The 13,269-nt window shown below is 37.2% G+C and overlaps 1 protein-coding gene across 9 annotated transcripts in view; it reads left to right on the top strand.

Annotated features, from left to right (window-relative positions):
- Positions 1-1,970: 1,970 nt before the first annotated feature.
- TUT7 (terminal uridylyl transferase 7) overlaps positions 1,971-13,269 on the top strand; it is a 71,985-nt gene continuing 60,686 nt past the window's right edge. For 7 of the 9 annotated variants that reach the window (XM_067744782.1, XM_067744784.1, XM_067744776.1 and 4 more), the window contains exons 1-7: positions 2,403-2,777; positions 3,208-3,758; positions 8,012-8,193; positions 8,561-8,677; positions 9,178-9,355; positions 11,087-11,175; positions 12,937-12,988. In XM_067744782.1, coding sequence (XP_067600883.1) covers positions 3,239-3,758; positions 8,012-8,193; positions 8,561-8,677; positions 9,178-9,355; positions 11,087-11,175; positions 12,937-12,988 — 1,138 coding nt within the window. In that variant the 5' untranslated portion in view covers positions 2,403-2,777; positions 3,208-3,238. Of the gene's footprint in view, positions 2,119-2,402; positions 2,778-3,207; positions 3,759-8,011; positions 8,194-8,560; positions 8,678-9,177; positions 9,356-11,086; positions 11,176-12,936; positions 12,989-13,269 lie in introns of those variants that run through there. The other 2 variants (XM_067744778.1, XM_067744777.1) reach the window with 2 other exon arrangements.

Here is a 13,269-nt window from a genome sequence, read left to right as displayed (position 1 = left end):
TTTGAAAACAGGGACTGTGACTATTTCTCTCATATATCAGGCACATATCAGGAATTCAACATCTGTTGAAAAAAATGAAATGGATGAATGACCCTAAATAAATGGCTAACTCTGGAACAGCACAGTCTAGGTTTTAGTTCATAGCGTATACTAGCTCACTGATTTTCCTAAGGTTTGAAAACAAGCACTGGAAATAAAATTCCTTTACTTTACACAACTTCTTAGGTCATAAATATAAGGTCCTGAAACAATTTAAACTAAGAGACTTTGCGGCAGGCAGAAACGGGATCCTGTTAGCCCTCTGTAATTTGTTAATGATCTCTAAGGCAGACAGCCCCCATATTTCTGCTCCAAATTGTTGGAAATATGTCTGGACCATGACACAATCACTGCAAAGATTCTGAGAAAATCAGTATTCCCTCCAGTGACATCCAAAAAAGAATCAAACCAAACTTTTCAACTGGATTTTATGAACTCCATGACCAATTTAAATTCCCATTACAGTACAATATGGACAGAAAGAGGTATCTTACCTGTCAATATCTGTTGATTAGTATTGCATCTTGTTTTAGAGAGCCTCATTTATCCTCAAGATGAATCTTAAAAGTACATTTTGAATGGAAGTTAGGCTTTGGGAAACACACTGAAGAAAATGCAAATAAAAAATATTTTAAACTCTTAAAAAGATGTGTCCTCTACTGCTCCTGTAGAACTCTAGACAGTCAAGAGTGACATTTCCTAAACCGGTTGTTCCATACAGAGTTACTCGGCTGGGTGTGGTGGTGCTGCTCTTCCATATAATAAATGTAATAATGTATCATCACACTCCCTTTGGACTCCATAAAAGGCCATTGTCTGCCTGTCAGATTACTGCCTTGATTGTCATGTATTTTCAGAACCAAAGTATCTAGATAAAGCATTGTACAAAAGTTGTACCTACCTGTTTTAAATCACCTTTAGTATAGACAGTGGTTAAAAACAGACTCTGCCTCATTTGGGTTTGGATTCCAGCGGTTCCATTTACTTCACAATAAACGCTACTTCGCCCACCATCTTTAAAAGGGGGATAATGCTATTCTCCTAGTGGGACTGTTGTGAGGATTAAATAAGTAATTATTTGCAAAGCCCTCATAACAGTGCCTGGCAACAGCCGGTACTAATGTGTTCATTTTAAGACCATTATCCCCACAGAATCTCATGGCTTTAAATTTAAATACCCTTAAAGAGAAATCAAAAACTGTTGCATTTTCTCAAAGCTCCTTAATTTTATTAGTTGCTCGAGGCTTTCCAAGCATTTAGAACACTGCAGATAGCATGGAAGGTAAAGTCAATGGAAAAGAGAGAGAGAAAAAAGGAACCCAGTTGTTTGCTAGTTGCATTAAAAGTCTCCGTTTGAAAATTCGAGTATGAATGCCCTCCTTGGTCATCCTTTGCATTTACACATTTTCTGCGAAACCAGATTTTGTTTTTAATCCGTACACAATCCAAGAAAAAAGCACAGCATTTCTTTCTCTGAGCCATACTGTGATCCGGATGAACAGCGGAGGCTTAAAAGCAAGGGTCGGCCATTAAGACCTCACTGAGACGTTCAATCACTCGAATTATCAGTAAAACAGCACGAGCGCCACGAGGCCTCAGACCCACGCTGAACTTGCCCTGGAGTGGAGCATCCAGGGGCAAAGCGAGTCTCCGACCCGACCCGGGCACACGGCTACGCCTCACCGCGGGCTTCGCTTCTCTCGCAGAGAACCAGAGGCTTCCTCCGCACACCTCCCCAGTGCTTTTAAAGCCCAGGAGAGAGAGGAGGCCAGGCGAGGACAGCTCCGAGCGAGCAAGAGCGGAGAGCCTACACTCCGACCCCGACACAACTCCCGACTCCCGACTCCCGACTGCCGGAAAATGCGCCCGCGCGGCGGCGGCGGCGGCGGCGGCGGCGGAAACGGGAGCGGCGGGGTGGTGGAGCTTCCGGCGTGCGCGGCGGAACGCTCGGACTGGGGCACGGCCGGCTTCTAATAGCGCACAATGAGACAGCGCTGAGCGCCGGAAGTGGGGCTGGAGGAAAACACGGAGAGGGAGCCCGGCCGGGACAGGAAGAGGCGGGGGGCCGCGGCGGAGGTGGTGAGTGCTCACGGGCACCGTTTCCCCCCGTGTCCCTGTCAGACTCGCGTCCGGGGAGGGTCTTGGGTGGGTTCTCCGGTCTGCACAGTCGAGGGTGGGCCCGGCCCAGGAGATACGTTGGCTGCATCCTCCGCCGGCCTCCTCTCCCCAGTTGCGAGGTCCAGGGAACCCCCGAGCCGGTGGGGACTGAGCTGTCGGGCTCGAGTCCGCGTCTTCACTTTGTGTCAGACCCTGCGGGGGCTGGAGAAGAAGGGATCTGGGTGGAGGCACTCGGCCCCAGCCCCCTGTCCGGCCGGGGAGACCCCGGAACCCTATCGAGGAGGCAGGTCACTTCCTGCTTCCTGGTCCCCGCGGTGGCTTCTTGGCCAGAACTGCGGAGACGCCTCCTGTTTCTCCGCCTCCGACCCAAAGGGTGGAAAACGAGGCAGATCGGGGGTGGGGCGGTCCCATGGGGATCGAAGAGGGAGAATTGCTGTTCGTGACAAAACCAAACTTGTTTGGGGTGGGAGGATGAGGACTGGGGGGATTAGCTTGAGTTGTCCCTTGGTCAGAAAGCCAGCCCCACTGACCGGAGCGGAGCCTTGGTCGGGAGCCCTCCGTAGCCCAAGAGATCGAAGCCTGTCGTTCTGAATAGTCTCAAGCGGAGCCGAGGTGCCGGGGTACGTAGAAGGGACTGAAAAGTGGAGTTGAGAGATGTACTGCGTTTACAAAGTTTCGGTTACTTTGTAGTAACACTTAAAAGTAATTGCCAGCTTGTTTTTAAAAGACTGGGGAGTTCTCTAAAGTATAGGCTTGGGGTGAGGTATTTGGTTTTGGGGGGCTTTGGGGGGTTCTGAAGAAAAGAGCTTTTGTTATATCTATATAATATCTATGAAGATATTACTAACTATTATATTACTATCTATGAAGATACTATAGAATTAAGCCTCCTAACTTCTAGCATAACGCACTAATTATTGGAACGTGATGGAAATTAGGAAAAGAAGGGTTTCTTACAAGCTTTTGAGCATCTGTGCAATAAACGTGTGGTACTTTGTGAACTTAGTGTGATACCTTGTTATAGTTGGTCTCCAAAATGCCTTCTTCCAGGTGAAGAGTAAGAAAATTGAAGTCAAAGATCATGGGAGATGCCACAAAACCTTATTTTGTGAGGCGTGCTAAAGAGCGAGGGACTACAGATGATGAGGATTTCAGAAGGGGTCACCCCCAGCAAGATTATTTAATAATGGATGATTATGCTAAAGGCCATAGCAGTAAAATGGAAAAAGGCCTTCCAAAAAAAAAAGGAACACCAGGGAACTATGGGAATACCCCCAGAAAAGGACCATATGCTGTTTCTAGCAATCCATATGCATTTAAGAACCCAATTTACAGTCAACCCGCTTGGATAAATGACAACCACAAAGATCAGAGTAAAAGATGGCTATCTGATGAACTTGCTGGTAATTCAGACAGTTGGAGAGAATTCAAACCTGGACCTAGAATTCCTGTTACAAACCGACCAAGAAGAGACTCTTTTCAAGAAAGTGAAGATGGGTATAGGTGGCAAGATGGACGAGGGTGCAGAACTGTAAGACGACTATTTCATAAAGACCTGACAAGCCTCGAAACTATGTCAGAAATGGAAGCAGGAAGCCCTGGTAATGTTTCCAACTTGTCAAGTTACAACCCTGACATCAGCAATGTCTTTTATTTTTCATTCAAATGAGTTTTATTATTTTCAGCAATGCAGTTCCAGTTTTTCATAGTTTCTGCTTATTTAATGTGATTATTTTAAGGATTGTAATCATGTTTTTTGGGCAACTTCAATATGTTGCATGTATTTCCCTTTAAAAGTTTACTTTGCCACAAGGCTTATTTTACTTTAGTAAAACTATATTTCCCATTGGTACTTTTTACAGAAGAGGGTGATGATATCCCCCTGGGGAGATATCGTAATTTCTGAGGGGTATGTATGTGTTTTCTAAATTATGTATTTTAATTTTGTACTTGAATAATGAATGTATCTGTAATATAAATGACAGAATATAAAGCTTAAAAAAAAACTTATTCTATGTAAAAACACGATGTAGACTGCATATATCTCCTGCTACAGAGGGATATGTGTCTTTTGTGTGGATCTCAATCTCTAGAGAAGGATAGTTTAAGATTTTTTTTCTCAAAAGTGAACATGGTAAACAGGTTGAAAAACATTGTTTAGAAAGTCAGAAATTCAGATAAGATAAAAGCTTGTCCTTTTAGTTTCAGTAAAACCAAAAGCCTTCTAAGCACCCTATGTGCTTGATAATAATTGCCCCAGAGTTATTATTTATACCTTTTTCTAAAAGGTGAATAGATTTTGTCCATGTAACAGAAGAACAGAAGAATCAACCAGCCTCGTAAATCTTTAAGCTAAAAAGAACTTGAAGGAATTGCAGTGCTCTGTCATGGTGTATCAAAGGTAGAATCACAATTTTATTCAATACAAAGCAGATAGCTGTGTCTCTGGAGAGGTTAAATTTATCCAGACTTGTGTATGCAGAGTGGTAGATGAGGAAGTGGAACTGAAATCAAGTACTGTGCTGCTCTGGCCATGAACTCGGCCTGGAATCTGACAGAGGGAACTGAACACGTATTCATAGTTTCTGGCGTTTCGATTTTAAAAGTTTGTGTATATTTAAGTAGTTCTTTATTACTGTGTCCAGGCGAGACATGGACATTCTAATTTAGTTACCAATTGTTGGTCTTTCAGAAAAGAAAAAGTTGATCTTAAGCAGCATTACCAAAAGAAAGATTTATAGGTCAAAAGTTTGCAACCAGATAGATATTAAAAGAGACTGTTTACAGACCAAAAACCTCTTATTCTGTATTCTATATTCTATATTCTTATTCTATATTCTGCCTAGTCTTAAAAGCAAAGCTTAAGTGATTTTGAATAGGACCTGCATTTTTACTATCTTTTTGTTGAAGTCAATCCAAAAGTCCTGTGTTTTGCGATATATGAAATTATATGTGTGTGCTTTCAGTTTCCAAATGAAGGACTGTTCAGTTTCTATCCCTTGAAAAATCTTCATGAAGAAATATTAAGCTTTGGCATAACATTGCTTACTGTAGTGAGAAATTCAGTTTAAAGTATAAACTTTACACTGTACTCAGAGGATCCTAAAAAGGATCTCACTAAAGGGACTGAAATTTTTCTTAAATCAAACTTATATCTTAATAAGGAAGGAAGATATTAAGTTTGATTCCTTAAATCAAACTTAATATCTTAATATTCCTTAAATCAAACTTATATCTTAATCATCTTATTAAATGATGCAAGAAGATATAATGAAAATTATCTTAGAGTTGCTTTGTTTTTTAATGCTAACTTTCTATTTTTCAGTTCTACTTGACTGCCCCTACTTCATTCCTCATATATCCTAGATTGCCAATTTAATATATTTGGGACAATGCCATTAATAATCTTAGCTGGAAAATATCTGCTCAAATGCACTTGTCCTTTGTGAATGGAGTAATGGACCATATGCAAATGAAATATGAGAAACTTGGAGTACTGTATATAGAGAATTCATATTACTACAAAAAGCCTGGGATGAGCCAGGTAGTCTTCCTCTAAGTAATTATGAGAATTTTTTTTAGCAATACCCAGCTTTGCCTTTCTAGATTCCCTTCAATGAGATTTTAACTGTTTTTACCATGCAGGCCTATGAAACTCAGTTCAGAAGTTTGTATTGCCTTGTCAGTTCCTGCCTTTTTTTTTTTTTTAACAAACTAAGTGGTAGGGAGTTCTGGTCTATTTTAGATGTGAATGGGTTTGCTACAAGAAGAGATTTTTCTTATACTGTTAGATAGAAAGATGAATTTCAGAATTCCATCCATGCTCTAATCTCTGTTTTAAATCCGTTTATTGGATTTAGTCATGTGTCCCTGGACAAGTTACTTATTTTCTTGGACCAGCATGTTCCCTATCTGTATAATGGGGATAATATTAGCATCCATGACAGGATCACTGTAGGGATTAATCTGAGGCAGTGCACATAAAGTGCTTACATTGCATCTGTCACATGATAAAATACTCAGTATTGGTAGCTGCAGTTATTGTCATCATCAGACTATTTGTGCAGCCATCCACTTCTGTGTATAAAATAAGGAGTTAACTGTGCTCTTTGGAGGGAAATTAAAGTCACTCTTTCTAGAAAAATGATAGCAAATATAGTAAGAAGCCTTTGTGATCAAGAGAGAGGAGATGAAAAAAGGAATTTGGTTTCATATCAGTTTTTGTTTTGTGAACTAACAATGGACTTCTCTGATGATGTTGCACATAATGAGTGTTTGCCTAAGAAACTTTGCCCTGAAAACTGAAGTCAGATGCAGTTATTTAGAGTTTGTAATGATAAGCAAATTAAATGAGAATAGACACACCTCTGAGTTAAAAGAATTGCTTATCTCAAAGGTTTATGCGGACCAGGAGTACTGTCCTTAAAAGACTGTGATAATTTAATTGGACGTAGGGGGAGTGTTAAAAAGCAATAGACCATTTTTGACTACTTACCTTTTAGTATTCTATTTGTCCCATTTTGATTGCTTTAAAAAAAAAAAGACAACTGTATTTGTCCTAATACTTGTTTAATTTTTTTAAATTGCTGCTGTATTTGCAGAATTTCATTATATTCATCTTAGGGTAGTTTGAGTACAGTGCTTGCTGCTTTTCCTTTAGAGCTGTTGGCGATAGCTGTTTTTAAAATTAGAAGTCCTATACGTCCCTTTCCTGACATAATTTCTTTTCAGTCGACTGATTCATCATACTTGCTATACAAATAATGAGTTCCACTGAAAACTTGACATGGCAGTTGCCTCAGGCAGAGCATTTCAGTAGGTTTATATTTTCAGAGAGTATTTTTGGTAAGCCATTTAAAAACTATTCAGTCCACTTATCACAATTTTAATTGCGGAAATGAATTTCATTTTACTCTTATGTGGTACTAGTAGCTTCATTTTCAGAACTTGATAGAAATTACCAAAGCTATTAAAAACAATTTTTTGTAGATCAGTCCCACAAGCATCTTCAGTTTTACTGAAGTTGAAAAGTTATAAGTTTAAAAAAGGAATAGATTCATTTATTAGTTATAAGGACTGTAGAACTAACAGCAGGGTTTATAAACAAATGAATTAGTCTGTACTTGTAGAAAACTTTTATTTCAACTGCTAATTGTTTTTTTCCTTTGAAATATGCTCAGTGTGCAGGCCGTTCAAAAAAGCTAAAATGAAAGTAAAGATAAAATGGGTAATAGTTATCCTCGGTAAATACAGTTTTGGCTTGGACTTCTTGATATTAATGTGGGGGAGGGCCCAATAATATGAATGCTAAATTTACAATTTAGTGATGGATTTTCACTCCAGATAAGAATGTAGTTGATTTCTGAGTTCTTTGGAGATAGACTGTCCATCTTTGCTCCGTTGAGACTGTTCACTTATAAAAAATGAAAACAGATGTGGATAGTTTTCATTAGAATACCAGGTGTACTAGGAAGCGTTAGATACATGTACATTATATATTATGATATATTAATTACATTAGAATTACAGGTGTACTTCAAAGGATAATTTTTACTATTGCTTGAGTATGCTCAGCAGTATACCAGGAAGAGATGATAAAATCAAATTTTATGGTTGAAGTAGAATTCTTTTAAGTTTTCCAAAAAGGTGGTTTCTGTGGATTGGTGTGTCCAAATGTGAGGAGCTTAAGAGTATTTAAGCATTTTATCCACGGGAGAGGTATACCTTTCCTTTTGCTCTGTGTTCAGATGTCATTCAGATATCACATGATTTCATTAATAAATATGTAAGTTCTGCTTTTTACTCAGAGTGGTGTTATTCAGTATTGCCAATAATATTTTCCCACTAACTTAAGAAAACAAGAAGCAGAGGTCCAGACCTAGGAAGCCACGGAGGACTAGAAATGAGGAAAATGAACAGGATGGAGACTTGGAAGGCCCTGTGATTGATGAGTCTGTGCTTTCAACTAAGGAGCTACTGGGCTTACAGCAGGCTGAGGAGCGATTGAAAAGAGACTGCATTGACAGGCTGAAAAGGGTAACAGCCTTTTGTTAGTTAAAATTTGTTAGTTAAAATCCTTGTTTTGGTTTAATCTATTAGTAATTGGGAACATGTGCTTTGATGAATTATATATCCTACTTTGGTATTTAAGCACTACAAGTCAAAAGTGATACTGTTTGATTTAATAGACTTACTTTTTTTTTAAGAATTATTTTTAAAAAATGATTATTAGCATAGTGATAAAGAGTGATAGTACTATATTAACAGTTTTTAAAGTGAATGAGAAATCATCTCCTGGCCAGTTTTTGTTTACCTGTATTTTGTCTCTGTACATCTTTCTCTCTATATGTCTCTATAAATATGTGCTTATGTGTATGTCTCTATAAATCTATTCAAATTGTAGCGACCGAGAAACTACCCTACAGCAAAGTACACCTGCAAACTCTGTGATGTTTTAATTGAATCCATTGCATTTGCTCATAAGCATATCAAAGAGAAGAGACACAAGAAAAACATTAAGGTAAGTTTACTATAACCCAAACAAATATGTTTACTTGTCAGTTATTACTTGTCATCTTTATGACTTTCCTTAAGATTATGGTATTAGTAATTTTGCTTCTTATATTGCTGAATTTATTTTGACCAAAATATTTTATACTGGTCAGATATGTTTGCTGGGCAGTCTTGTGAATTTCCTTAGGACAGTATCAGGATGAATGAAGACAATGGTAGGACCTAGATATATGTCCTTACGTCAGTAATAATAAAGTAAATAATTTGCCATTGCTATTTCTAAAGTTCTTTCTTTACACTTTTTCCTTATTCCTGTCTTCCCTCTATTACCATTTTATGTGCATAAAGAAGTGTGTGCGTGTTTGATAAGATGAAGACTAAAACAGCTAAAGTGAGAAGGAGGGCTAAGAAAAATATTCCAGAATACTGTACAGGGTGTTGTCTCTGTGAATGGTAGAAGGTAAAAACTGTGTGAATCATTTTTAATCTCAACATTGATATTAAAAGGAGAAGCAGGAGGAAGAGTTGCTCACCACGTTACCCCCGCCTACACCCTCCCAGATAAATGCGATTGGTATTGCCATTGACAGAGTGGTACAGGAGTTTGGCTTACACAATGAGAACTTGGAACAGAGACTAGAAATTAAACGTATCATGGAAAATGTGTTCCAACACAAGTTACCAGGTATTTTCTAGATTTGTTTTTCTTTTTAGCTACCTAAAAGTACCCCATTCATTTTTCCTACCAGTAGTAATTTTTGCCTAATAGAAATTGATTTGCCATGTCCTGAAGCTCTCAATTTTATTGTATGTTTTTGTTTCTCCTGGCTTACCCTAAGGTAACAAAGACTTTTACATATGTTGTCATTAACCTGTCTTCATTGTGAGTTTCATTGTGTCTGTCCATTTACATGCCCTGTATTATTAGAGCACCATGGGACTCTTGTATATCTGTTTACCTTTCTATTTATTTATTTACTTTCTATCTCTAAGTTCAGTTTCTTTTTTTAATTGAAGTATAATTGACGTACAATATATTAGTTTCAGGTGTACAACATAGTGATACAGTATTTTTTATACATTACAAAATGATCATCACACCTTTCTACCTATTTACATTGACACAATATTTTGAGTTAAAATAAAGAAAAGTATCCTGGAGTCATTTTCAGGTTATCTGTGTCCATAAAAGTTTCTATTTAACCGCACTTAAAAGAATTGCACCATCTAAAATGAGCTTTCAAAACTAATTTGTAAGAGATTTTGTGCAGCGTTGAATTGATTTTTCCAAGTTATGTCTGTGGAGCCATGGAAAACTATTTTTTTTGAAAGCTCCACAAGTGATTCTGATCCACAGCCAGGGTTGAAATCACTATTTGAATTTATCGCCATACCACCCATAAAACTGTTCTACTGAAAGATCATTCATATAGTATATGATTCATATTAATATATATCTGTTAAAAAAAATAAAGGGCAAGATTCTGCTCATTCCCCTGTATAGGTGTCTCATCCTTTATGTTGTAGACAAGCTCCTGAGAAGTCATTTGTAATTTTGATTTTTGCCATAGATTTTCATTGTAAAATTGAATGTGCTTTGTCATGGAAAACCTGTTAAAACCCAAAGAAGTTGTTTGACTTAACAAACCTGGAAAAAAAAAAAATACAAAGTCCCCTGGCGAGAAGGGGTAATTTTTTGGCACAACAATAGTAAAACATTGGGAAAAATGCTGTAAAATAAATACAGGTGGTACACATACACACGTCTTCCTCTGAACTGTGAATCTCTTGCTGCCTAACATTTTAAGTTATATCAGTGATACTATAATTATTTTCTAAACTTTTCCTAAAGGGATTATATTATGTTAAATTAAGCTTTTTGTTCATAATACAATGAGTATTCATATTGAAAAGTAACTTTATGCTGATTTTTGTGATTATTGTTTTACTGAAACATGATCTTTATAGTAAATTATACCTATGTACGCTTTCAAAAAGGTGAAGTGTTTGTATTAACTCTTCAGTATATACATACTATCAGGTTTACAAACGTATGACAAAGTTAGGCATCCCTTTTCGACTTCCACATTTAAAAAATCATTTCAAATAGTATTTTCTGCACAAAACATGAAATAGTAAAGTAAGTTTTAACATGTTTTACAACTGATATGAAAAGAGTGGCTGTTAAACTAAACTGCAGTCAATACAGTCTTCCCTTTTAAATAAAATAAAATGAAGACAAGAGCAAAGAGTCACCCATTCTTGTCCTTTGCTTATGCCAGACTTGAACACTGTTTTTCTTTTGTGTGTAATTCTAATTGATGGTTACATTTCTGAAATAGCAGTGTCTTGTAATAACTTTTGAGAAATTTTACTTTATTTATGACTTGTATTTATTCAATTTTTTTTGTTTTAGATTGTTCTCTGAGATTATATGGGTCATCCTGTAGCAGATTGGGTTTCAAAAATTCGGATATAAACATTGACATTCAATTTCCAGCCATTGTAAGTACAAAGTGAAATGTTAGAATTTTCAGAGTGGTACAGAAATTCATTTTTTCCCCAAAAGTGAGCTATATATGGATATATTTTAGATACTTGAAGACAGTTTAAGTGTGATGTTTTTTTCCTAAAACTGCATTGTTTTTAAAAGTATAATTTTTTTCCTAAAATTGCTGTTTTTATGTTCTTCTGCATGCCTTCAATTTTAGAGCATTTCTTTTTATTCTACAGATCTTTCATACTTTCTTCAGACACTGGTCTTTTAACCATGTGAATCTGATCGGGTAATTTAGGTCTGTTAACTTGAAAGGATTAAATTATCTTGATAAGTCAACTTTCCAATGGCAGGAGAGAGTTTCAGATTTCAAATTGTGTATCTATATAAACATTTATGACCTGCAAGCTTAATTTGTTCCTGAGTTTCCTTATATACACCCACCTTGTAAAAATAATTACGCTTTTGAAGAACTACACCTAGCCTAGATTTCTGGTTTAAACATGGTTCAAAAAGATGTTGATAAGTCAGAACTTTAAAACTGGAAGGCACTTTGGTAGATTATCCATTTACTTACTGGTGGTTCCTGCAGGCCAGTTTGCAAATGGTTTATGCCCATTTACTTGTGTTGCTACTTAAAAATAAAAATGATTCCTAGTCTCCTCCCCCAGATGTTCTGTTTCACAACTTCTCATTCCTTGCCATCCCTGACTGCTATAGCTACCTGGTCAGCTGACCAATAGATTTTACTGTTCTTTTAACCTTAAATTCTGCTTAATAATTTACCAGCATAGCAGTTATTTTGATTTCATGTCATTCATTCATTTAGCAAATATTCAGTGAGTTTGAGTATATGTCAAGCACCATACTAGGTTCTAGAGGACAAAACAGATACCATTCCTCCCTCCTGGAATTCATACTAGGGAAGGAGATAAGTAATTATGTATGTATAATTAATTATAATGAGAGCTATGCAGGGAAACAAGGTTCTGTGAGAGAAAATAAAAGAGTGTAGATATAGTTGTCCTGAAGGCCCCTTTGAAGGGATTACATTTAAACTGAACTCTAAAAGATGAAAATGGGTGGGGACAGTGAAAGGGTAAAAGAGTGTTTCAGCCTGAGGGCACATCATTTGCAAACAGTGAGTTTGGCCTATTCAAGGCAAGCTAAAGGGAAAATTGTAAGGGCTGTGGTGAAGGCACCTTGAGAAAGAATAGTTTAAGATTAGGATAGAGGAGTAGTCTGGGGCCCAACGTACAGGAAGCCAGAATTTCATTTTGACCTAAGGGCATTAAGAAGCCAGACTGAGAGTTTTAAGGAGGGTCACAACTAGATCTAATGTATGATTTTAAGTGGTTTTGGTTCCTGTGTGGAGCAAAGATTAATAGAGAAAGGCAAGACTAAAGTGGAGACCCGGGTAAGCAATCTGTTGAAGTAGTCTCACAGAGTGAGAAGTAATATTGTTAACAGTTTGACAACCTCTAGCCACAACTTTGAGATTTGCTGAGAGGCTAACTACCTCGGGAATTAGTGAATCAGGAGTTAACTGCGTAGTAGGTCTCTTTTTGCCCACACTCATCCTCTTTTTGCTCATCTCTCTGTGTCTGACTGATGTGTGCACACAGCACAATGATTAATTCCTTTACTCTGGTAGCAAGGTGCTTTCTAATTTGGAAAAGAATTTGGGTAATTTCAAACGACTGTGTATTATCTCAGTGAAGCAAAAGTACTTATGGATTATTTGATATATTCACTGATTTATTTCCTAGATGTCTCAGCCAGATGTTCTCTTACTTGTCCAAGAATGTTTAAAGAACAGTGGTAAGGCCAAATTCTTTCCACATTTTGCTCTTAAATTTTTCTTTTGTCTATAATTTGAATATCTTATTTCTCAAACTTTGAAAATAAGAAGTCATGTTTTTTGATTTACTTATATGGGTAATATCCAAACAGAAAACTAAAGCAAATGCCCACGAATTATTAGCAAGTTAATTAGAGTCTTGTTAGTTGTCCTACTATGCAGAATAATTATTTTGTAAGTAAAGCTTTTAGCTTGGTGATAATGTCATAATTTAGAAAGATTATATTAGCCCTAGGCTGAG

This window comes from Pseudorca crassidens, chromosome 7, assembly GCF_039906515.1.
Source record: "Pseudorca crassidens isolate mPseCra1 chromosome 7, mPseCra1.hap1, whole genome shotgun sequence".
Lineage (NCBI taxonomy): Eukaryota > Metazoa > Chordata > Mammalia > Artiodactyla > Delphinidae > Pseudorca > Pseudorca crassidens.
This window is presented reverse-complemented; position numbering and strand designations above follow the sequence as displayed.